This window comes from Chamaea fasciata, unplaced genomic scaffold, assembly GCF_029207755.1.
Source record: "Chamaea fasciata isolate MVZ Bird 193981 ecotype frontalis unplaced genomic scaffold, bChaFas1.0.hap1 SCAF_1, whole genome shotgun sequence".
In the NCBI taxonomy this organism is placed as follows: domain Eukaryota; kingdom Metazoa; phylum Chordata; class Aves; order Passeriformes; family Sylviidae; genus Chamaea; species Chamaea fasciata.
This window is the reverse complement of record NW_027094086.1, coordinates 40,494,895-40,521,840: the sequence shown is the minus strand read 5'-3', so window position 1 is coordinate 40,521,840 and position 26,946 is coordinate 40,494,895. Positions and strand designations below refer to the sequence as shown.

The 26,946-nt window shown below is 36.9% G+C and overlaps 1 protein-coding gene across 1 annotated transcript in view; it reads right to left on the bottom strand.

Annotated features, from left to right (window-relative positions):
- Positions 1-22,858: 22,858 nt before the first annotated feature.
- ALKAL1 (ALK and LTK ligand 1) overlaps positions 22,859-26,946 on the bottom strand; it is a 36,001-nt gene continuing 31,913 nt past the window's right edge. The window contains exons 5-6 of the mRNA XM_066205277.1: positions 26,383-26,459; positions 22,859-23,551 (exon numbers count right to left, since the gene is read on the bottom strand). Of these exons, the coding sequence (XP_066061374.1) occupies positions 26,395-26,459 (65 nt within the window). The 3' untranslated portion in view covers positions 22,859-23,551; positions 26,383-26,394. The remainder of the gene's footprint in view (positions 23,552-26,382; positions 26,460-26,946) is intronic.

Below are 26,946 nucleotides of genomic sequence, written 5' to 3'. Positions count from 1 at the left end.
AGAACAATGGAAGCCACAAGGTGACAGTAATCTCTGCCGAGGAGACTGTTACTTCAGAGGTATGCTCTGCTGAATTTGCAGTGTTCTTGGCAAGTGTAGTTACGGTCTGAAAATAAAAATCTGCTTTTTCTTAATTCTAATCTTCGCTCATTCTTGTTACCCTCATCACTGCTGTTCACTGCGACAGATCCAAAAATTTTATTGCTATCAACTTTAACACAAATGTAAATCCATTTATCACTACTATTTTCACCTTTATGAGCTGTACTGATTCTACCTTTCAATTATTAACAGATATGCTGTAGGCCAGCAAGTATCAGATACTACTTTCACATCTGGTTTTACTGGGAAGTGCCAAACACCTTCAGAATTTTTCAAAAATTTCTCAGTATTACAGAATCTCTTCTAAGGCCTCTACAGGTGTTAGAATGCATGCACAAGTTTGATACTGTTCTTATGGTTTATTCATGCAAATATCTCAAAAACCTCAGAATTGGCATCAACAAGTAAACACTCACATAATTATTTCTCATTTCAGTGATTACCTTGTCTGGAGAATGAATCCTTATTGGTCTTACTGATGGCTGCAGAGAGTCTGACTTTTAATTTGCCCTGCTTTCCACTAGTGATTAGGCTCTAACTCTCTATTGAGGGGACCAGCTGTGGTTGGAAATTCCATTTCATGAAGGGGATGTGCTGGAAACAGGCCCACCAAGTGAACATTATGGTATCCCTTGTGACACATGGCTTCTTTTTGAGACAGAACATAAACTGAACATGTAAAAATTTCTCACAGGCAAATACATAGAGTTCCACCAGTCACTAGGTTTTGCAGACTGAATGAAAGTACGGTTCTTGCTTCACAAACTGAATTAGGAACAACCTGACTTGATTTTAGAAAGGAGAAGAGTCATGGGATGGTGTTCAGGACTTAACTGAAGCCCCTGCAACATCTGCAAAAACATGGAAGCAAATCAACAAGTCTTTTATGTGTTCCACATAAATCACCTGCTGGCCATCAGGGTTTGGGGTGGTCCATTTAGGCTGTCTTTATCTGCCTAATCTATCCATTGTACAATCAAGCTAACAAAAACATATCTGGTCAGCAAGCAGTCAGCATGGAGAGGCAGCCAGTGGCACTCAACCATGGCTTAGTTCTGACTCCCTCCAAGAATGCATCAAAATTCTCTAAATAAAATTCTACAAAAAAATTGTGCAGTTGAAGGGTCAATAGTTGGTGGATTAGCACTTAATTCCCTGGAATTGGGATATAGGAATGAGCTCATTAACAACAATATTTTTTCCTGGAACGGGGTATAGAGACAGCTACTCTCCTGCTGCTCGGTTTTGCTTCCCTCCTGCAGAAATTCCCCAAGCCCATACATTCAATTTCCTTAGACCATGGTGTCATCTGGCAGGAGCTGTACCTTTAGCAGCTGTTGCTGGATGTGCCACACACGGATCCAGCCAGCACACTGGATCCTTGTGCCCTCCCTGAGGTCCAGCTTTGTTTCTGGAATAATTCATATTCCCCAGATGTTTGTTGCTTCTTTCCTCTTCATCCATCTCCCAACCCTCCCCTGCTGCATGCAGTGTGCTGCTGGAAAGAATTTTGTGAGAAGTTTGTAATCTCTTCAGGCAAAATCACAAAATCATGCAGATTGATGCTATTTTCCTCATCAAATTGAGCTGACCTTAGTGATTTTCTCAACATTACTCCTTAAAAGTTCTTCAAAGAAATGGGAGCACAATGTGTTCCACCTAACACACAGATTAGAAAAATGAACATCCCTAAGACTAAAATTGATGTTCAAATTATTTTATTATTTTATATTATCTTTAAATTAGTAATTGAAAATGAGCTAAAAATTGACTATATGGTCAAATGTTAAATTGTAGACTGACAAACATTTTTATCTCAGAAACCTAAATAATTCCTCAGCATCGGAAGGAGTCTATTAACTTCCAGTATTGGCAATTCTTCTATTGGATCTTCAGAATTTTGTCTTTAACTCTTTGCAAGATCAATTATGAGACAATTTGTTTTCTGATGACACCAAAATGTAATTCACTAATTTTAAATTTAGGAACCCCTAGCGTTCATTTGTTTCAAATGAAAACTATTTCAGCTGTTGATCTAAAATTAAAGCCTTTTATTCTTGGAGCAGCTACTTTTTTTTTTTTCCATAAATTGCTCCAAAGATTTGGCAAATAGAGGCTAGGAGGTACATTCCCACCACGAGCTCATACAATTACAAAACCTGATGACTAAGTTTCTTTAGATGTCATTTGTAGTTTCCGTATGTCATCTTCTTACATAAAAGTGCCATTTATAAACCAATTTCTGCATCTCTGCCTTGAAAAATCAATACTTTTTTTGATAACACCTTTATAAATGTGAAAGAAATAAAATGAAATTATCTTACAGTAATTTTTCATGCATTCATTTGTGTGATCCATTTAGGCTCTTCTCTCTCTGCTGACACAGACCAGTTATACAATGAAAAAAAGATCCCAAGCTTAATTCTCCTTGGCTTTGTGTGTGGATGAGGAAAATGATCTGTTGAGAAGAGTAGTTTTTACCTCTCAGGGGTCACATGGAGGCAGTAGATTGCAATACATTTCAAGAATGTAAGTTAAAGACCTTGTTTTGAGATATAACTGGATAAGGTACTGCCAGGTGAAAGGGTTGGAAAACTGAGTAAGATTTGAGCTCTGGGAAACACTGAATTCAACCCAATGGAGTTCAAATTGTAGGTAAAAGGTAGCTCTAGTCTTAAACTATCAGTGATGCTAAAATCACAGAACTATACGGCCTATATAAAAAAGAATTATAACTTCAATGAAAAATTAGGTTAGGGAAAAAAAAATCTCTCCCATTTGGGAATTACATGTATTTTAAGAGTAAAAAAAATTATGTGTTTGGAAAACACAACAAGACACAAAATTCAAGAGCTTTTAATACCATAAGATTCAACTGAGGATGCAATTTCAGTGGAATTAACAGTATTGGGTACAGGGTTAGCTATGATTGAGAAACCAAAATAATTGCCAAGTAGCTCTGATGAGCCTAATTATCTGGACAAGGGACAAAGAAATAAATACAGGAAAATTCATACACTAACAGTCAAAATGAAAGCAGACATTTGTAATACAATTAAAAATATAGAAAATCTCTAAACACAATATATCATAGTACATCAGAAAACTCTTCAAATACCAGCAACAATTGTGCAGTTTTAAGAAAATGTGGCAATAAAGTGATTCTTTTGGAGGTGCTCCTCATGAGAACAGGAGGAAGATTTCTCCTCCCATCCTAACCTTCAAAAAGTCACTTTGCTTTCCTCTAAATTAACAGTCCCTTTGACTAAGGGAGATTCTTCCCTATACAACACTGGCACAAACAATTTAAGAGCTAAAAGGCAGATTTTAACAGCTTGGTGGAGAATGGGACTGTGGGTTGTTTGGTCTCCCAGATCTGAGTTGCCTGTTATTCAGGATTAACCAATGCACCCTACCTATGTTTGGACTGCTGCTGTGGGAATGGCACTTCTGTGTTGTCAGGTTACCAAAATGACTTTAGTATTCAGTGACATGTAGGCTAAGAGAGCTGAGATCTGCTGAAGATTGGATTGTAATGTGTTCCTTGTAATAGAAACCATTACAAAATTAAAAAACCAACAACAACAACAACACAAGAAAAAAAATTGCAGACTATGCTTATCAGTTCAAAGCTATTTTATGATGATCATCATTTTGGCTAAAAGTGAGGCTGGCCATCTAACCTTTCCTCTCTTTTCTCATGACATAAAAAGGTCTGAGAGTTGCCTGTTTCCTCTGCCTGGTACTAAGAGATGGATTTTCCTCTCCTTAGTGTGCAACCCATACTCGGGATAGAGAGTTCTGCTTTTCTATCCTTCAAACTCTGCTTCCACTCCCCAATGTGCTTAATATTCCTACTGTGTTTGCTTAACCTAGCTAATTTCTTCCTGCTTGCCTTCTGCCTCCATAAGCAGTAAATGAAGAGCCACGAGTTGGACTATGTGACCCCAAAGGTCCCTTCTAACTTCAGGTACACTGAAAACATCAATAAATTTCACACCTTGGAAAAAAAGTGCTTATAGTAATTTTATTAAATTCTAAAATATGGAAAAATTACATATTTCACAAGTCGTTGCATTTCTTCTGTAACACAGAAACATAAATTCTGAATATGAAAAATCTGGTAACATTTTGTTTGAATGATACTGGACTGACCAAGGGCTGCCTTATTCCATTGAAGCATTCACAGGTTGGCCAAAATTTCATCAATATCCCCTCTCCAGTTTTTTTGCCCAAGGAAACAGAAATTCAAAGGTGGATCCAAACTGAATCAAACTAGCTTACTCTTCTATCCCTAAGAAAATGTAACTAACTACACATTTCCTTTCCAGATGGAATTTGCAACCAAGCTGCATTTGGCCCTTTGACAAATTTTTTTTCACAGTATGAGGCATGGTGCTCTTTCCCTACTAGAACCTTTCCTGTGTAACCTTGTGCAGCCAAACTGTAGGCTCATAAAAAAAAGTTGTCCAAAATTACATGTAGCTTTATGTTTTGAGAAAATAACAAAAAAAAAATTTATTTTACAGTAAATATTCTGGATTTTTTCCTGTCATTAGAAATACATTTATTACATCCATCTAAATTTTTATTTCATAGTGTGATTGTACTATCTGGGACTACTGAGCCAATTTCACCTCTATGCACATCCATTTTCCCTGAACCACATCCTCAATTTTTTATAAGAGTCAATTTTAAGCTGCAGCACTGAAATTTGGGGTGCTCATGTCCCAGTCAAGGATACACAGCTCAAGCCTATATAAATAAATATGAGGTCTTTATTTCTATGGGTGACATAGTGCCAGTTGTGTTACTGAGGGCTGAAGATATCAAGCTTGAACCAGATAGTTTTTATTTTTCCTCTGCCATCAACTTGCCAGACAGAGTTCATTACACGTCTTGCCTTACAAGAAGTTTAAAATCTTTGGAGCTTCCAGGAATTTAAAAGGTTTTTTAAAAAACATTTTATTGGAATGCATTGACTGGATCTATGAGCAGAGAGCCACCAGGCACTACAAAAGAAAAGAAAAACTCACTTCTAACCAGGATTCTTCAAGTTTTTACAGATATCCTGCTTTAACAGATGTTTAACACCCAGTACCTTGTATAAACTTTGTAAGGGGGTTTTTGCAGAGTCATGTCTGCTTACCATAAATAGATGACTGTTTCATGTCTAAAAAGCTGTAAATGCAGGTCACAGGAGAAAAGAACTGAATGGATTCATGACAGTGACAAAAGAATTTCGAGTCAAGCAGCATAACAGGAAACGATATAATTTTTCGTTTTAATAACACTTCTCCTTCCGTCAGATGTTAAGTGTGTAGCTAGAGACAGATAAATCATTTTGCCTGGGATACTACACCACTTTTCAGTAGTGCCTCAGGTCTGTGATCAGATAGCACTTGAGAGCATTTTTGCATGTAAAACTGTGATTCGATTTTTTTCTTATTCAACACTAAAACAAACAGATAAATTTCTTTTCCTCCAACGACCTTCAATGCTCACTGTTCTATTTAGGTCCAGTCTCTGCGTGTTGCAAAGCTGCATTTGAAACTTGTGAATTAGCCACACTAGCATGTGAAGGACAGTTTCCTGATGGTGGGAAAGAGTTTAAAAGAATGGCAGCTCCCAAGATTTAAGTGGTGCTGCAGGGTGTTAAGCTCCAGAGGAGATTTTGAACATGTCAGAAGTGTCAGGTACTTTATACTCATGGACAATTTCACAAAGGAGTTGATGGTGGCTGTCTTTATGTTATTAAAGGCAAAAGGAATGACATGGTTACCAAGTTTAATGACTTCAAAGAACTGGGCCTATCACGTGGGCTGCTACAGAGCTATTTGTATTGAACTATTTTAAGGCAAACATGCTTGTCAGTATTTGCTATTAAATTGTTTAAGAAAGGCCACATTGAGCTTTTAGTCAAGTCCTGTAATGTTCTCAAAACACTGAAAATTTGCATGAAAGCCTAGCGGCAATGTGCTAAGTTGATATAAGTTAAAACATCTGTCGCAGGATTTATTCCTGGGTAATTAACTAGACTTGGCATAATGGAAAGGAACAGATTTACCACTCAGCTATAGAAACCTGTTGCAGTGAAATAACTGCTAAACTTCTCTTCTTCCAAATTCTTTTCCTAATATCATATACTATTCTTTTGTTTCATTAAAATGAAAAGAATGCTGGCTATCCTGTATATCAACACAGACACTACAAGTGTGTTTCTAGCATCTTTATTTTTTACATTCCTGTTTGCAACTCTGCCATTTCATATGAAGAAGTGTGCAGTCTATTAAAACCACAAGGTGTTCCAGGTTGAGGCTTATTCATGATCTCTAAGTGAAGCTCTCCCACTTGATGTGAAACACCCTCCACCAGCAACCCTGGATGTTACATCACTGGATGAGCTTCACTGTTTTCCTCTGTGCAATCAGTCCATCTCTAAATGGACCTGGGTCACGAAAAAGAGCTGGGAAACCTTGTCCACATTACAACTTTGCCCTCTAATTTGGCAGTGAGGAGTATGAATTTGGCAATGACTGTGAAACATCCCAAGAAATTAAAGATTTTGGACTGGATATTAGAGTAATCACGACTGACTTAATACAGAGGTCTGTATTTTTCTCCCCTGCTGTGCTTTATTGGGGGATAGCATTATATGCTCATCTAACAGAATGCCTCTCTTCTCCATGGGGTCCAGAGAAATATAAATCTATCCAACACATTTCCAGAAGACATCTGAGAGCTCCTCTGCCAGCATTCTGAGCTCACAGACACAGGCCAGCTGTGGCCTGGAAGCTATAGATCCAATTTAGCATGGCTCCGTGCCCAAGCTAAAACATCTTGCCTCAGCAAAGCTGGGTTAATGCCTAGATGACTTTTGGGCTGCAAGGGGCAAGCCTGGCCCGTTGCAGGATGGGCAGGGCAAGAGCACTTGCCTGTGTGAGACACATCTCTGCTTGCAGGTCCCTTGGCTGTTCAGGCTGATGGAGCTCACCAGTTCTGTCAGGAGTGCTGCACATGCCAAGAAAAGGCACTCCTAGGAATCTTCTGCTGCTAACTCTAACACCTTGAGAAATTTAGTCTTCCCCAGGCAAAGGAAAGGATTTGGTACCAGGTAAGTGCTTAGGCACAGGAGGATGCTTGTCCATCTCATTCGTAGACTTGTAAAGCAGCTGAATAACCTTAGATTAAAGGCATATTAATGCATTATAACCTTAGATAGGATTTAGACTAAATATTCTATTTCTACAGTGTATAAGCTAGCTTGTTCTGCTCAGCCTAATTAGGATATTAACGATGCAAATTTAGAGAACGTGCCAAATTTTTTGACAAAACAAAATGTATTTTATTTCCACCCAGTATGTACTGCATAAACTTCCCAGTTGCTGCATAAACTTCCAAGACTGTGCATGGTAGAAATGATTTTGGTTCTTAGAATCTTCCCAGAAAAGGCAAACTGACATATTTCTGCACTCTCTAAATAATTCTGAGTACAAAGACAGTTGTAGAAATGTGGGGGTGAGTTTTATTTGTCTTCAATTAAAAGAAAATCATTAAGCCAAAACACTCACGTGACCTACAAATATTAAATGCTTTGGGTTGGTTTTTTTTTTGGGACAATTTTATTGTCTATTTGGGATTTTAATTGCAAATTTCAGGTTCAAATTTGTCAGTTACCAGATCAAGCAGTAATTCAAATTTAGTGGATGAATGAAAATGAAGAACAAGGCCTGTAGAAATTTGAATGATGGTGTAATTGCTTAGTACCTTAGAAACATAGGGTATGCTGAGCCAGAAGGGATCCATCGGGACCATTAAGTCCAACTTCTGGCCCTGCACAGGTCACCTCAAGAATCACAACACAAGCATTTCATATAAGCTTTAGATTATTGCCGGAATGTTGTTTGCATAGATGGAGGTGTTTCATCCCTGACATATATTCTACGAATGGGATCAAAGATCCTCACTTGTTAAATTATATTAAACAGAGAGGAATGAAATAAATTACAGAAGTGCATTATTTCATTAAGAGCAACACTGTATTTTTACTAAAATTTGGAGGGGTATCACAAAATCCCATGCCTGACTACACAGAATTAGTTTTCTAAACTGTGCACATGCCCTTCTTAGTGGTGTGCTTGGACAAAAAACAGAATAATTGCTAATACACCATGATTGATACATTAACTATTGCTGTCATTAAAAATTTGCTATTTTGAATAACCTTTAAGAATGCAAAGAGCTGCAAAGAACTACAAAGAATTCAGACATTTGATAATTCATATCAATGGATTCCACTTTCTGATGTTCCAGTCAGGTTTGTAAGAAGAGTCATGCTTACATACAACTATAGAAACCACTATATCTCAATATTTAAGAGATTGCTCCAAACATTGCTGAAATAAATATTGAAAAGCTAGTTAGAACTTGCCAGTTTCTTTTAAGTTACAACTGTAGGTTTGGTATAATATCATTTGAAAAAAAAGATCCATAGAAATTCTTCTACATGTTAGTGGAAACAAAAAAAATCATATAGTCCATCTGAAAGATCTTTTTAAATATTGCTGCTTTCTTTTTCCCTCATACATGGAAGTACACGAATATTTTGCTACTCCAGTCATAGGCTTGAAAACACACTAAAGTCAGGAAATTTTAGAGGAGTGTGTAATTAGTTCAACTAAAGTTTTATCACTGCTTTTGTTTGACTCTCCATCACCATCTCAACTGAGGTATTAATTCTTATTTGATTTTAGCAATCCTTAGCTATAGGTGTGCTGAAGTGATACAAACACACTATTCTGTGACTATAACTGCTATCAGCCTTCTACCCAACTGGTGGCCTTCCAGCTATATATACTCAAACACAGCATAATACTTTAATTTCCACTGGCATTTTGCCATGGCTACACTATGGCCATATTTCTCTCACCCCAGTGATTAAATGTTTGGAGAACAGGTTGTTTTATTCTAGCCAGCAAACTTAATAAAATATAAATATATATGGATTCAAATGTAATTCCAACATCTTATCAAGCTGGCCAAAATCTATTCACATATCTGATTCAAGGGATTTGACTACTGAACTTGGCAACAGGAAAATGATTGAGTTGATCAGCAGTCTAAGAAGGTAAATATGACAGTGAGTCATCATTAATGAGTTATCATTAGTAGTGACCTGCAAGTGAAAATACACTGCTGCTCAGATTCAGTAACCTAACCCTACATGACGTGGCTTAGACAATAAAACAGATTACTGAGGAAATTGATACCTTACAGAACACTTTCCTACTGAACCACAGAAATCATGGCTGTATTACTTTTCCATATATTTTCATGCTATCATGAGCTTAAAAGGATAAATATTGTAAGATAAAAATATAGAGATTTTTAAAGTGCTTGTTCAACTACTGACCACCATAGAGATGAGGGTGGTGAGCCTAGAACAAAAGCAGTGACTACAACTCTGGGCAAAGCACAGGCTATATTACAGGATAAAAACGAAACAAATTATTCCAAGGAGTGAACCAAAATTGCAGAGCATCAACAGTAGTTTTGTCTTCGGGCCACTGTACCCTGAATGCCCTCATGGGTTTACATTTCAGGTGGGGAAGAAATTATGAAATTTTAGGAAAGCCCTGTGATCCCATCATCCCATCCTTAGGCAAGGGAATTTAAGTGCAATCACTCTTTAGCTCAAATTTCTGATGTCGGTTGGGAAAAGGAGCTGGGAGGACTGAGTTAGGAAGAGAACTTGGGCCAGGGAAGAGAACAAGGCATCTATCCTGGCTTCTGAGGAATCAGTCCAGTAGGTGCAAAAGCTTAACCTTATCTGTCTTCTAAATTTCTTCTGTAATCAGAGAGAGCTCTGCCATAGCATGTGCAGTCTTAAATGTCTTATTAACCAAAGTAAAGTGAGACATTGCTTGCCAGTTGTGTTTTTCCAATGTCCCTTGGCTCAGCTGTGCACCATCTGTCTTTAAATCATAAATATACTAATAACTTTTACCCTTTAAGGCTCTAATTACCTAGGCTTGAATAACCCTTAGATCACAGGCTCATATTCAGCTCAAGTTCACTACCCAGACCAGGTGCAGCAAACAGAGATAAGCTCTGCAAGATTTTGTTGATGGGAACAGATTCTTTTGAGAGCAGAATCTAATTAGATGGACTGGCTTTTAAGACATAGTATACTCTTTTTTTTGATAGCAGCAGTGTTGCCAACAATATATTTTTCCTAAATATTCGTTCCATTAGCATTTAAATATTCAAGCAGTAAAGCTTCCACTGTATTAATTGGGAAATAATTCTACAGAAATCACTACAAAATGAAAACAAATAAAGTTGGATCATGATTTTCCTTTAGTTTTTAGGTTTTACCTCATTCACCATTTTGAAAAAAAAGATGTTCATACAAATGGTAAAAATTTAGAAGGCAGCTGAATAACTCAATGGTTTTAATAATATTTTCTTTTTACAGAACTTCACATCTACTGTAGCTCCAAGACATCTTCTGAAGAAAGCAGTAAAGAAAGAAAAATAAGAGACTGAAAAATGTCAAACAGAGAAAACGTCCTTGGCCTTTTATACCTTCCTGTCAATAATTCTAGGGCCAGTTTTAGCACAAGTCTGCTTTTGACACGGTTATATTTCCTGTGCAATACATTTGTAGGGGCATACACATCTGCATAAGAGAGGAGAAACAAAGTAAATATCCTAAATAAAGGACACAGAACAAGCAGAAAAGCTGGAAAAAACTGAAATAAAAAACCAGAAGAAAGATTTGTCTTAGCAGAATGTCATCAAATATTTCTATTCGCTCCCTTTGGAAAAACTCATCACATCCTCTTTACTGACAGTGAAGAAAGTGTGTCTTTTTCAGCATACGTGTCCACATTTCATGTCCTTGATAGTGTAAGCAAAAAGGCATAGAAACAGAAAAAGAATAGCAAACTCAGGGCAATTATCTCCCAACTTTTCAAGCAATACTTCTTTTATATGGTACAGTAGCAATTCCAGTTGTCTTTTTTCAGTCTCTGACTTTGCTTTTAGTAGCCAACAGAGCTTATTCTGAAAAGAGCACTACCAAAGCTGCTAGACTGTGTTATTTTTCTGTTCTTAATAGTATTTCAAAGACAACAAATGATGAAAATCACTGATGGATATCATTCATAGAAGAGATGGAAAATTGAAGATAGACCACTGTCTTGTGTGTGTGATGGTTTGTTCAGATTTACTGTAATCATTTTGAATGATATTTTATGCCCTCAGGGTAAGAAGTTCTGTTTATTTTACAAATTAATTTCCTAAAATTCCTTACCATTTCAAAAGTAGACTCTAATCTTTCCACATCTGCAAGGATATAGCAGAAAAGTACTCTGAAGTCTCCAGATACGTCCAGACTACTTAGAAACACAAGTGGTGCCTAACAGAATTTATTTGGAAATAGCAGTTAGATGATTAAGCATTGCTTAGTCACACCAGAAGGAAGAGAATAAGGGGGAATAGCTGAGAGAATCCAAAACTTCAATTAAGGTATTACATATTCATTCTAGCGGCTCACTAGCATTTCACTGATCTACTCTGAGGAAGTTAAGATTTTGCATCACACGAACTGTGGGTAGCAAAAAACCAGTCGTGATTCTTACATGAGATTGTCACTTTGTGGTGTGGTCAGAGAGTTCTGTTTAATAGTATCACACAACGGGACAAGAGTACAGCAGAGAAACAGAAGTGCCACACACATTACTAAAAGAGGTGTGTAGAACTATTCATATATTGCCCATAAGGTTGCTTAATGATGTGCTAAGAATAACCCTATGCTATTGTTTTTGACTGTTTACCTGTTCATGCAGTGTTCTGACATTGTCTCCATAAGGCAATGCAGTCAGCCCTGATGATCCAGACCACTGGAATAATTTGTGTATCTGAAGTAACTGGTTTTCAAATCACATCTGTGCTGCAGAGTAAAACATTTTCCTAAGCAAGGACCTATGTAATCATCCATAAGGTCAAAGGGTCACAATACATGTGTTACTACCTCAGAGCAGGTCTGTCTGAACACTGTGGACAAGTGCTGCTGGGTGCCAGATGGCACAAACACAATGCTAATGTGATCTTCTTCTCCTGCACATAACCAGAGCTTTGAATTCTTTGAAGACACACGCCACTGATGTGAATTAGTGCAAATCTGCCCCCTGCAGTCACCAGCCTCTTGCAAACATGGCCTTCATGTCTTTCCTCATGTTTTATATCAGCTGATCCTTGTCATCATTCAGATATACAAAGGACATATGGTGAGGATCTCTGGCATCCAGGGACTCAGATTTGGCCAAACGGGAAGCAAGCCATGAAGGACACAGAGAGAATGTTACTTTCATCACAAGCCAAGACAGTTCTAGACATTAGCAGACCTTTATGTAGAGGTTTTTTAGCGTGGAAGAAGATGCATAGCCTATTTTACGACAGCCAAAGTAAATAGTGTTAGCAGGACTCCCTTATTTCTCTATTTTTGTACTAGACATCAGAGACATTTGCCAATGTGATGGTGGCTGATATAAACTCAGTGCACAAAATACCATCTTCCTTGCTATTCATTGGCAATATTTTAATCCTGCCACTGATCCTCTTCTGTACTGATCAGTCAGGCCAAAGACTGTTGAACATTTATTTTTTTAGGTAAATCACATGAGGGGAAGTCAGACCAATAAAAAACAATTACAGAAAAAATCTTTTAAAATACTAGGTATCCTTACTTTTTATAAAGTTATTGAATAGGAATTTTTAGTCATAGCCTGGTTTTCATCCTCAGATAATTTAATGTCACATACAGCAAGAATTCCTGGGTGTTTTGCAGTTTGTACCACTCTGGAGAGACATTGTCTTTTCCATTTCTCTGTCCAGCAGTAATCCAAGGCTCACATAACTACTCAAAGTTAGTGAGTACATCATTAAAGCAATGTTGGGAAAGCATGAAAGTGTTTTAAATATTTTTAAATAAAAAGAAACATTCACTGTATTCTGTCAATTTCAGAAAAATTCGGTTACAAAAAACAGTTCCCTCTGTCTGATCTCCTGTCACACACACAGCCACTAAGAGCGAATGCCAAAACTATGAGACGTCTCATAACCTATTAATTCAGTCATATAGCAGGGAGAGTTGGCTTGTTCATGTCTGTCCTGTGTATAGAAAAAAGCTGTCAAGAAACAAACTTAATTTTAATATTTTAGAGAATAAGGGAGGAGAACTGTCATTCAAAATAGTTTTTTCTAATTTATCCTGGAAGAACAAAAAAGTTTCTGACAGACATTTCATTTCAGACTTCATATCTGAAATTTCAGATACATCAAGGTTATCTCTATGCTATCAGTACAGCATCAAAAACTCTTCATTTTCTTGCAGGGAAAGGTAGGCCTAAAATTTTTTCCAGGACTTCCTAATTGTAGAGTACAGCCATTGCCAGTCTCCTGAAGTCTTATTCAGAAAGAAATGGGTAGAGCAAAAGGCATAAGCTTTAAGGCCAGAAAGGATCATTAGATTATCCAAATTTTTATGTGTTTCAGGCCAACACATCTTAATATGTTTAGCTACTTACTAAGCCTAATAATTTATGAATTATCCTAGTACATTTTTTTTAAAATCCTCCGGTTTTAATTATTTCCTAAAGCTCCCAGAAAATCTAACATACCTCAGTAGATTAACTTTTTTCACAGATCATTAGTGATTTAGGGCCATTCTAAATTTAAATCTGCATAACACTAGCTCCCAGCTTTTAGTCTTTATTGTACCTCTCCATACAAATTTATGAAGTCCCTTTGTGCCTTAGTCTTGGGAAAGTAATTAAACATGGAGATCTATTCATTACTTCATAGCCTTTAAAAATCAACTAGGCAGACTGAGCCCTTTAATTCTGTCATTCTAACGTATACTTTCCAGCTCCCAGACATTTGTGTTCTGTCCCTGATCTCTCTCCACTTATGCAACAAATCTACATATCTTGAAGCTGCACAGACAAACTACAGATAAGGAGGTAAAAAGATAAGTTAAACATTGTGATGCAACACATCACAAAGGTAGCACCACTTTTTTTCTCTCAGTAAAAAGACTTCTTAGCACACCTAATATGAACCTAGAACTCTTCCCAGGGTTTTCAGGAAGTAATTCTTCATTCTGTATTTATGGTCTGTATTCCATATTTCTACATGCGTAGCCTTGGTTTTGCTAATATTAATGCAATATTAAATTGGACCTGTCTTATAAATCAGTCTGGACATCAAATAATCCATATGATTATATTTTTGTGATTACTTTACATGACTGTTACCAGCAATAACTTCATAGTTCCAAATCATAAATCAAAAATATTTGATAAGCTTTGAAAGCATTAGTTGATATGGAGCCCCTTTTCAAAAACTCTCTCGATTAAGAATAGGTTGTCATTGGCAGTTCACTTCAGATCAGCCTGTCAGCTGTTTGCAACCTGTCTACAAAGACAAAATGAAGATTATATAGAGCATAGAAAGCAAAATATAAGTGAGATTGAGGGAAAAAAGATCTCATACTGCCTTTTTAAAAAGAAGCTGATTGAATTCACCCAATAAAGCACATAAAACTCGGATAAACGTGTCTACACTTTGGGGGGGAAAAGTCTGAACAGTCTCTTTATTTCACTTTGGGCTCCTAATTTAGTCATTGTCAGTTAGGATCTCATAGACTGCGAGGCAGTGAACTGAATAGACATGCTCTCCTCCCACTTCTAATCTGTTTCTCCAGACTCTCAGCCTGTTAAAACAAACTGCACTTCTCTGCTTATTTACATACTCAAGTTTGCTCTGGGAGGTGGTAAAAAGGGAGAGAGTTTATAATTCTTAACAAAGGCTACAGCCACAGAAACACTGTGACACTTAAAACCAGAATGGACTTTCTAAGACACGTGGGATCAGAATATCTTAGTTAAAACTTGTGCTGTTACTGGCTTTGCTATGCCCAGGCAAGTCTCAACATGTTCTTCCCACTCTCCAGTGTCCCTCTTCCATATGATTAGATGTCAAAACATAAAACAAATTAATCTAACTTTTATCAGTGGAGTGCTAAATCTTATAGAGTGTGAGTAAAGTTTTAAGGTCACCTCCAAGAGTTTTTCTTACCATTGCATTACTTCAGTTAAAAAGTGACAGGAATTCTATTTAGGAATGACAGATTTACCGTACAGAGAGCTTCTTCTAGTGGAAGTTTTGACTAGATTTCATCTTCTTTGAGATATTTTGCAAATATCATGTTGCCAGTTATTATTAGACCTTATGTTAATTTAAAAATAAAAATTCCACTTGACAAAAATATTATCGTACATGTGCCTCCTTTGGCTCAAAGATATCAATTATCATGATGAAGTAGACGTAAGTTATGAGATTTCCATGGAAGAAAGAGTACTGGACCAGTGAGAGAATGTTATACCCCAGCTGTAGCAATAATTCCAAGCAGCTTTTAGGCAGTGAAGTCTTAATAAACTTAAACACTTGTTTAAGCCAGATTTATTGAAGCAGCTTCACATAATGTGGTTCTGGTTTAGGGTTTTCTATTCTGGGCAGAGCACCAACTGGAAAGAAGCCTTGGAATATGCACTCCCTAGTGCAGTAGAGTCCTCTGAAAATGTCATATACCTTTTTCTATGCTCTTCCCTGTCCTCCCATCACATGTATTACTAACGTTAAATAATAGCATAGTTCACTATTTTATGATGAAGAAGTAAAATTAAAGTAAACCAAAAGGATTGTGTTTTATTCACTAAAAGAGGATGCCATTACTAAGCCTACACCTGAGACAGCAGGTTTTTGACAGTTCTCATATGGGAATTTGCCATTGCCTTGGATATGTCTGAAAGCTCTTAGTGTGGCTTATTTCGCTATGGGTTTTTTTGGTTTTGTTTTTTTTTTTTTTCTTTTAGTTAGGAAAAATATAAGTACACTTACATTTTCTATTTGCATGATACATTGTGTCACTCATTCATGTAATCTTGAACTCCCTTTTTTTTGAAGTGTAATTTGCCCTGTACTTCCCCCTCCAGAGCTCTAGAATGACTTCTGTTTAGATTTTGTATTTTAATAATTTCCAGGAGCTCTTGTCATTTCCATGACCACTTTTTCATTGGTTTCTTGCCTCCTCCCTGACTTACTCAGGGGAGTTTTTCCATTGGTATCTATTTCATTTCTGTTTATAAATTTAAAGGCATATAATATAATTTTTGGAGTTCTAACAATCATTCTTTCCTTTCAAACATAAGCCAGTCTGGAATTCATCTCTATTCTTTCCAATAATAATTTATACACATGAAAACAAAGATTACTTATTTTGCAAAGCACATTAGTCTTCACCATACTGTGGGGTCTCCAGGATCTCTTTAAGTCCAACGAGATTCTAGTTCAGTTCTAGTCTAACAAACTAAAAGCAATGCCTGAAATATGCTGCTTTGTATTGTGCTAAGTCTCCAAGTTTTTTGCTGCTTCTCCAAAACTTAGTATGGTGATGAAAAGATACAGTGTGACCCAATCAGTGTTTCTTGTTATTATACAATGTGGAAAAAACTGGAAAGAAAATTCTCTCAAACTGTCTCTATTATTGATGTCATCAAGTCTTAATGAAAAATTGCTAAAAAAAAGTCTCAAGCCAAAGCCTTCTTTAAGCAAAGCAGTGACAATGACTCTCACACTGTCCATTAGATTTGCATTGGGCTTGAGGAAATGCTATCCATCCTGGCCTGAGGATATCAGACAGTGGAGAACAAGGCAGGTTCCTCAGAACTCTGACACTCACTTTGGTGTCAGCCTTCAGCCATGAGACCCTGTATGGAATAGCTGCAAGGATTCAAGCATGGATACACTTATTTCATTTGGGAAAATGCATTATAACTCCATAAACTGACAAAATCCAGTATCACCAAGAGCAATTCAGCCCCAGAACAACTTAAAAACACATTCCTGTTGTTAAAGCGAGAACAAAATATAAGACAGTGTTTTATGTGCTGTGTCAGTCTGCTGTGTACCCTGGGTCTGTGTGTGACTGGGCATGTTCAAACCTCTAGTGTTCAGAAGCAATCTTTCCATACTTTGTGTCTGGTTACCACCTGTAAATAAACCATGAGCCTAGGTAATGTACCCTGAAACCTGGACAATTCATGGAAGAGAGGTACAAGTTATTCTCGGGGTATGGAAAAGATGAAGGAACTGTTCAGGAGCAGGTAACGCTAAAGACGCTTTTCCCCCATCTTGCAAACTCCAGTTTCTGATGTCATAAGTGTTTATTGCTTTTCTTTGGGGTATATGAATGGGAGACACCTCTTAAGATGCAGAATTAACCTATTAGATGAAGGCATCTTATAATCTTTTAATTAATCTAATTTGATAAACATAATGGTGACCCCTAGTAAAAAAATGTTTAAAACTGCCGCTATAAGTCTTTCAGAATCTGACAGTGAAATTATTCAGGGTCTTATACTTTCAAAATATCATCCAGAAGTTTGTCCATAGTCAAGTGCCATAGAGTACATCTTCATACAGACTCTTCAGACAGCGAATTACACCTAGGAGTTAGTGATTGATGCCGTACGGGGATGGCAGTAAGGATGTGGAGATCATGTGAAGAGAAATTGCTCCCATTGGAAGCCCTAAATAGCTCAAGCTCACAGAAGTTTAGAGACACAAAAACTTTAAGTGGCATTTCCATATAGCACTACGAAGCACTCAAAGTGGCATTCAGGGATGTATGAGTTATATAGGTCCTCATATCTTCCAGTTGAAGCAGGGACAACATCATGAAGCAGGGGCATATTTATTGGGAGAAGCAGGGTTCAAAATGGAAAATAAAGGAAAGGCTGCAGTTTGTTTGCTTTCTTAGGCCTTTCTTACCACCAAATGCAAAATATACCCTTCTCTAACAAAACACAAAGAGAAATTGATCAATTTAAACTATTTTTGTTGATAATAAGAATGCACTTTAGGTACCAAAGATGAAAGCTGACCTTTAAAATATTCCTACCAGACCTTAAGATACTGAGTGACAGGGAAACAATGAAAGCAATAAATTTGACCTGGATAACCACGAAACAATGCATATGAGAAAAGTCATATTACATTTCATGTACAGATATAATGATGGGCTTCAAGCTAACATTTTCTGAGACATGGAAGTGAAATATTTCCATGAAAATATAAATTCGTTGTTCAGCTCTAACTAAAGTGAATGTTACTAGAAAAGAAATATCAGTTACAGAAATTGAAAATATTTAATTTACACACTATTTAGACAATGAGTTCTAAGGGAGGCAAACGGCATAAATGGAGTTCATATTGCAGCAGACTACTGCAAAATGTGCTTCATAAGTGAAGGTGCATGACCATCAGTGAATATTTCAAATAAATATAACAGGTTTTTTTGTAGTAAATGAGTTAGTAATTATTCCTTGAACTTCTTGTTTCATATATAAATCACAAAAACTACCATATTCAATGTAAAAATGGACAGCAATCCCAATGACAGGACTATTCTTTTTAGAAGAAATGTCTTTAACAGGAGGGCACAAAAATTTTCTGATACTCAAGTAAGCAAATGAATCAACTACTTAAGCAAGGGGCAGAATTACTGCACTTCTATAGAATTACAGGAGTGATAAGGACAAATGAGCACCAATAGTAAATTAATTACACTCATTATGTTGTGTAGTGTAATTACATTAATAACACTCTACATGGATAGTAGAGTGATGCTGGTATGGTTGAAAAAAATACTCATCCTTGGGTCTGAAAGTAAAAACCATGTTAACAAATTATATAAATTTGTCTGTCAAAATACTGAAGAATTGTTGTCTTACAGTGAAGCTACATGAAAGCTTCACAAAATATTTGTACCGTGTTCTTTCTTTGGTGGAAATGGCAATGGTAATATTTGATAATAACAATAATAATGATTATATTTGATCTTTTTTTAATATCTGTCTGTGAGCAGAGGATAAGGCTTTCATATTTGTAGAGACAGTGAGGAGGTAAGACTGGGTGGAAAGTTCAACTATTATATTGTTAATGGAGGAGGCAAGAAGTTAAATGTAAATGACCAGAAAATATTAGCCTAGGAAATTCAAACCCATAGTCCAGAGCAGTAAGTGCTGCCTACCCTCACTCCTTTTATTTGTACCTCTCCTTTGCTTTTCCATAGCTATCTTTCCCAGCTCAGGTCCAGTGCAGGTAGCCCCTGATAATGGGATGGTGAGAGCAGCAGGACATATTTCAGGCAGATACTTTCTTTCGTATCACGGCAGCTATTCATCCTGGTCTTCTGCACCAAACAGTTGTTGCAGCTCAGAGTCTCTCTTGCCAAACCACCTTGTGCTGGGTAGCTCTGACAGGTCTATAAACAGCATCTCTCTTTCTGCTGACCAGTGCATGCTTCTGGCCCAGGTGAATTAGAGACCCGTAGTGGACAAGGAGGGTCAGGTGGGATGAAAAGAATGTCTGTGAAGTGCTGGTTTCTTTGGCCATGTTGAAAACAATTAGGATTTCTACATTTCCTATGCCTAGTGTATTCATCTATCTAATATCATGACTTTATCCATTTCAGAAAACCAACACAGCCATCTTTTATATATGATCTGAACATATATTCATTTTATTGTTTTACATTTTAATCACTCTCCGAACACTTTTGCTGGTCTTCACAATAGGCGACCAGTGTATGTGTCCAAGGTGAATCCAACAGGTAATCTTTTCCACATTTCTGCTTATTCTCATTTTTAGTGTCTTCCATGGTATAATTTTCTTCTTAAGACTAATGTCTCATTCCATGCTAAAATTTCCATTTCTGACACTTGCAGGTATTCATACCATCACTAATTTCCTATGTGGGAAATGTTAGGTTCCTAAGTGTAGCGTTGAGTTCCTTTAATTTTTTTAGAAAAGCCCCTCTACAATGAGAGCCCTCATCACACGAAGAGTTCCTTATAAAACTCTGCTTGGCTGTCTTGCTCTGTGCTGTCAAATCTCCAAGTGATGCATTTAGACAACTGACAATGGAGTAGTTTTCCACCTCACCAATCATCAAAAGTTCATTGTTTTCATGTACACTTACCTCACACTGTTTTACTCTGTGGCTTTAACCTCTCTGAGATGAAAATAGGATCTCTGTCCTGCATTTGAGCAGCACCCAAATCACAGACTTGGAAAACTTTTACAGTGCTTTGATAAAAAATTAAGATGGTCTCAGCAATAAAGGCAGAAAATTGAACTTTGGGTTTTACTATCCATTCACACAGATCCAGGTTAAATTGCTGCTGGCCTTATGCTGTAGGCTTTCTCTCTGCAGTGTGCCAGACCAACAACAGTATTTGTTGACAGTGGTTTTCTTTAGTAATTCAGAAGTCTGGTGCAATGAAGTTGTTTGAAAAAGGTGAACAGTTTAGCAGAGTGAAAAACTGGGATGAGGCACTACTGTAGATGCTGGCTTTATCCAATACTCTCCACCAGGACAGAAATTAGACAGAAAATTTTGAGCATGGAAGGACAACACCGTAATGGGAAAAGCAACAATCAGAAGTATTTCTGAAGCCAAAATATTTTTTGATTAAACTGCATGAGAAAAAAAATGAAAGAAAATCTGGAAGAGAGAACGATCATGTGAAAACATGACAAAACTGCAGTTTACTTGAGTGTATCATCTCCTCTCAGTTTCTATGGCATTTGGTTCTTTACTGTGTTTCCTAAAACCATCCTCTCGACTTGATTCCTAAAATGTAGGACCATTAACAGATCTTAGAAGGACTACAACTTATGTTTCAGGTTAAACAAGAAAATGACTGTGTTGTGCTACTTTATGATTTTTATGCTACTATCTTTAGTACCCCTGCATTTGAAAACTATAATGGAGTATGGAGACAAACGAATGTGTAGAGGGGTAGTTCAGAAAAGCTGGAGTTTATTTCCAGCTATTTAGAGCATACTGAGCATCAAAAAGGGGCCAAACAGAAAGAAGGGATCCATGCCACAAATGTCTCCAAGAATAGTTTGTTTCCAGAAAAAAAAAAAAAAAAAAAAAAAAAAAAAACAAACAAACAAACAAACAAACTACCCCCCCAAAACACTAAAAAAACCTCCACCAAAAAAAACCCCAAAAACCCAACAAAAAAACCCCACAAAAAAACCCCTAAGCCATATCTAAGCCATATGACATCTAGAAAAGAAGAACTATGGGATTTTATCCTTTTAATTATTTCACTTTTCCCCCTCATAAATATTTTAACTTGTCATTTTAACTAATCTCTAATTTGCATATTTGTAACATCTGCAGATCTTCCCTAAGATAGAGACTTGATCACTTTTCTATTCACTAGAAAGAAGATTTCTTTATTTTTTTCAAAGGGGAAACTTTTTCGATTTGAATCACATTATATTTGATCTCAAGTTTTATTAAATAACCCAAGTTAGGTCTTCTCATTGGAATTTAGATATCAAAAAAGTAATTTTCAGAAAAAAAAATCCCACAAATACTTGAATTCTTTTCAGTCCTTTGAGGAAAGAAAGGAGAAACTGTTTTTTTAGACCAAGAAGCTAACAAACCAGAGTGGAAATATCAAAGCAGGACTAAAGAAAAATGCTTTTCCTGGGGCCTGATTGCCTGTTCTGAGCCTCATCCTTTCTCCTCTGCTGAAGTGTTTTAGCCAATAATCCTTCTATGAAGTATGTTACTGACAGAGGTCCAAAGATATCCTTCTCACGATTTAAACCACTGGGATTTTCAGTATGAATTTTGCTTTCAACATGGATTAGAAGAAGACTTGAAAATTTTGCTCTTACCAAAAGAATGTGCTTGCAGAAAGTTTGAAAACCAATGCAGTTAATCACAAACAGAAAGAGCACAGAACAACCTTCCAGCTGGGATCATAGATGGAGCAAGTACTTCTAAAAGTTGTGGGTTGGACTGCTTAGAGCATCAGAGGACACTGCACAGTTTTGGTGCCATAATACACTGAACATATCGAAAGAAGGAAGAAAACTCCTTTGGATAACAAGGCAACTCTTTGGTATTTGGTGAGGAACACCAGGGCAAAGTTTTCCTGCTACTCTGTAGAGGGAAAAGGGCTAGGTGTAGAAGCTAAGGGGCTCATGAAGTCCACAGTGGGGAAAAGGGTAGAGATAATATTTAATCTGAAGGGACTAGCTTGAAGGGTCAATTAATTCCAAGAATTGTGATTTGGGCATACTAATTAATGTGTGTTGTCAATTACTCAGGGTATGACCATAAAACCCTCACTGGATACTAGGTTCTTTGTAAAGCAATCACATGAGCTTGCAATAAAAGAGAAGAGATAGCAAATGGATAGGAAATGCGACCAACACAATTTGATTTTAAATAAAAAACATGTAGCAGTTGTGCCTTGGAGTCTTCCCAAATATTTAAGACTGATGTATCACCAGCCAAATTCATTCATTATACCCCTTGGATTTATGGTATTATACTTTAAAGCATTTTTTCTTCTATTAGACTTTTTTATTACCCTCTTTGCATACTTGCAGAGGTTTTCTGTTGTTCACACTAGGTTCATGATGACTTTCTGTTTGCACCTTATTCAGCTGAAGAATAAATGGCTGAATAAAATTTACCTCATGAAAATGAAATGCTGTAAAATACTAAACCCACAAGTCTGAAGTTCTCCATGGAAGATCATTTCAAATTCACCAGTAGATTAAATATATATATATTAATATGTATATAAGTGACCTCTTAATATACTTAAATAACCCCTCCTGTAAAATAGTTTATTTTTATGTTCTTTATTCCACCAAAACTGCATTGCAGTTTTCCAGTCTTTATATTTACATTATTTGCAACTCTTTCCATAAGTGCCAGTACAAATGTAACTGATGAAAATCCAGAATAGTCATACAAATGTTTCTGAAAGCAAGGTGCATTTCTGAGCAATTTTTTTTCTGATGCACAATAATATATATGTATATATTAACAAACCTTCATAATATAAAATATCTTCCATGGCAAGTAAAACTTCCCCACTTAACAGCTTATTCAGATTTCAGTTACACAGACTTCTGCATTTCAAGTTAGTGCAAATAATGAGAGTAAGAGCCTGAGCAGAACGATGTAAATACAACGGAACAAGAGAAACAGCAAAATTTTACCAACTCCCTGCATACGGTTATAACATTTAATCAGTATATCATTAGTATTCTTCATATACAATGTATTTAAATAATTGGCTTGTCTGAACTATAGGCAACAAATTTACAAAATAAAATAATGTTTCACACAAATATGGAATGTCGGACAAATATATGAAAATAAAATGCATCTAGTAACAAAACATTGTAAATCAAAAAGATAAAAGATGTTTTCTCCATTTTTGAAGATTTCAAGGCACTTTCTTGGCAAATCAGAATTCTCTCCTTGGTAAAAAGTCTGCAAGAGAAAAGGACATGCCATTTTATAACTCGTTTCAAACAAGAGAAGCAGAATGCTTTAGTAAAATTCTGTTCATAAACCAGTTTCCTGCAGATTGCATAAATCATAAGATTTACTTCAAATGCCAGAGAGTCTTGCCCTCCTGTGAACACTAAAGAGTTTTGCCGTGGCAAATCCTCAGCCTCAATGCCAAGAGGTTTAACACACGGTGGTCTGCACTCCTGCACTTTTCAGGGAAGCTCCCCATGCAGAGAGTCACATGCAGTTCACATTCTGGGTTTCAAAAAATGTTTTATTTACATTTGCAGGGATCTGACTCAGGAAATGAAAACAAACCCACCCAAACCCCTAAGAGCTGTAAGGGCAGCATGTGCCCGGTATCCCGGCCCTGGAGCCAACCCTGCGCTGCCCGGGGCATGGTGCCTCTCCATGGTGCTGAAACATCCTTTCACGGCTTGCACGGACAGATCCCGCGGGCAGATGATTGGCTTTCCCCAAGAAAAAGTTCATTTCGAAGAGGAAAAGACCACATATTCTTTGTCTACCCGGATATTTACAGACGAGGAAGGAAAATATTTGCATAATAGCACTGCAGCTCTTTTTTTTAACGAGGAAAAGGCAGTCTATTTTAGTACTGGCAGGAAAAGGCTTAAAATAACTGCCAGTTCTTCAAGCAAGAGAGGCTCCTTCTTCAAGGCAACCAAGAATCTCCGAGACTGTCAGATGTTAAAGTGAAGGCATATTTTCTTACAGGAAGGAGGATGTATGGCCATGTTCTCTCTACACTGGTGTGAGGGTGGTGAGGAAAACAGATCCCTTGTGCCAACAGATGAAGGAGATGCAATCAGAGAATCATGTTAGAATTGCAATGAGCGATGAACGTAAGACCTTTGTTGCACTCCCTGTTAACAGGGAAGAGAGAGTGATTCCTGCCACTCTTCACCCTTCTCAAGAAAATGTTTCCATTCCTAGAATCAGTGGATATGAGTAAACATGAAGATCTGAGGATGTCTTACCTATAATGGACACTATCCACTGTAGTTAGTGGAGGAATGGTGTGAGGGAGCACAGAGACAGCTGGGAAACACTCAGATCATGGCCATACTTTTTCCAATAATGTTTTCAATATTTTTAACAAAGTAGAGAGAAAGTCAGCCTAGATACAACTTTAAGTGAATGCAGTGCACATGAGCTGCTAGCAATGCTGACCATTTAAAACATTCCTTCCCTATTTTTCATGTCTTTGAGTGTATTTTTGGCAGGCAAATTAAAACACCTGGCTTTGCAAACCATAGCGACTTTTGATCCTTTTATGTTTTAAAGATGGAAATAGGATGAGATAGATGCTTCTGTACTGTGGATGTGTAGGCAGGTCTTTGACTCATTCTCTTTAAAGAAAAAGAAAAAAAAATTGGAACACCAGAAATCTGTGAAAGCCCTGATACATTAATCCAGAGGTGTAAATGGATACGGATAAAGGAAAAACAGGACTAAAAAGGTAAAACTGTCGAAAGTAAGAGAGCGGTGGGATGTTTGAGAAAGCTGAGATTTAAAAGAGAACACTAAAAAACAAACAGGAATTAAAGTACATGCCCCCCCCCCCTTTTTTTTTTTTAATAGAGGATGCAGAAAAGGATTTCTGATTTGAGTCATAAAAAGGAGATACTGGCTGAGTAATGAGATGCCTAGTCAGACTCTGGTTCATTGTCCTTGATATATTCAAAATCATCAGTAACACCTGGAAATCAAGAGGCCAAAGAGACTGAAAATAGTTAAGAAGAGAGGAAGAGAAAGAAATTATGTCATTTCTTCTCAGGACTGAAATATTGCTATATTCTTTAAAGCACAGCCACCAAAATGAATCCCACCTCCACTTGGAAATCAAATCAGCTAACACTGACTCATATCCTACTCTTCTTTTCTTATTCTTGATTAGTATGAATTGAAGTCTTGATGCAGGAAGAAGTGACATACACAACTCCCTCAAGCTCCAAGCTTGCAGTTTTTTTCAGGAGGAGGAGGTGAAAGGAAACCATATTTCAAAAAATTTAAATAAATAAAACTCAATGATTTTATATATTTTAGCGGTTAATAATAACAACCAGTGTGTGTATTTTCAAATTAACCTTTGAAAGTATAACCATCTTATTAATATTCAAACAACAGCTCACTAGGAGATGTTACTGTTATCAGTGACAATGCTGTTTAATTAACACATTTGACATGCTATTCATAAACAAGAATGGACTGGTTTCTTCCTCAGATTATTTAGTGAAACCTTTAGCTTTCCACATCTTTATGTTCAGTTCTGTTCCATCACCATGAAGTGGTTATTAACTTTTCAGAAATTCTTACGAGACAATATAGGAATGAAAAGGGAGTGCAGAAATGAATGAAGTGACAGGTTATCTATGAAGATTGCATTGGTAGACCTGAGACCAAGACACTCTGATTCTTCCATGGATTAACAACAAAGTCCTCTGCAGAGCAGCCTGAAATTAATGTGCTGATGATGTCCTTGGGCATTTTCATTTCACCAAGCAGACTACTTCTTGAAATTTTGAGTAGTAAGAGGCCACCCAGTGCATAATTATGGATTGCAGTGACACAAGTGACTTGTAGGAAATTACAGTGGGGCCTGTCAGAGGTATTTGTGCTTCTGTGTATTTCCAGGAGGAGCAGTCAGTTCTGCAATGCCAAAGCTGAATGTTGCTACACTCTGATAATACCACATTTTTGTATGCACACCTGATAACAAGCTATAAGTGTAAAGTAAACCCCTAGACCATTCAACAAATAAGAAAATGAGTGGGGAAAATGATACTTACAGAGCAAACATCCTAGGACTGTGTACACAAAGGGCTCATTGCTAATCTCGTTAGCAATCTTGCACACCTTTTGTAATCTATAAAACAAAATTACCCACAGTAATAATGAATCTCAGTTGCCAGATACCCTCAAAAAACTGCATAAAATTAAATGTAAAGTTTGTACTTGAATTTTAGACACTCTACACAGTGGAACTGTTATCTGATGGAAAATCATGAAATTATGTGTGCAAGATGCAATATTAGATTGTACCTTAGCATAATAGAGCATAGTGCTCTAGAGGGAAAGTACAAGTGATGGCAGGAATTAAATTTCTACCAGGTATTTTCCTACTGAGATGTGGAAGACCAGGAATTTAACTCATTAAATGGGAGCCTGTTCTAACTATCAGACTATAATATAGTCAGAAGTCAGGCTGTTTCAAACATTTCATTTTTCCTTGTAGTATTAATATGGATTTAATTACATATTTTTCACATTTAAGTACATTTCCTAATCCTCAGATAAAGATATTAACCTCCCACTTCCAATCCCTCTGTTGTGTGTTCTTGGTTCAAATGACC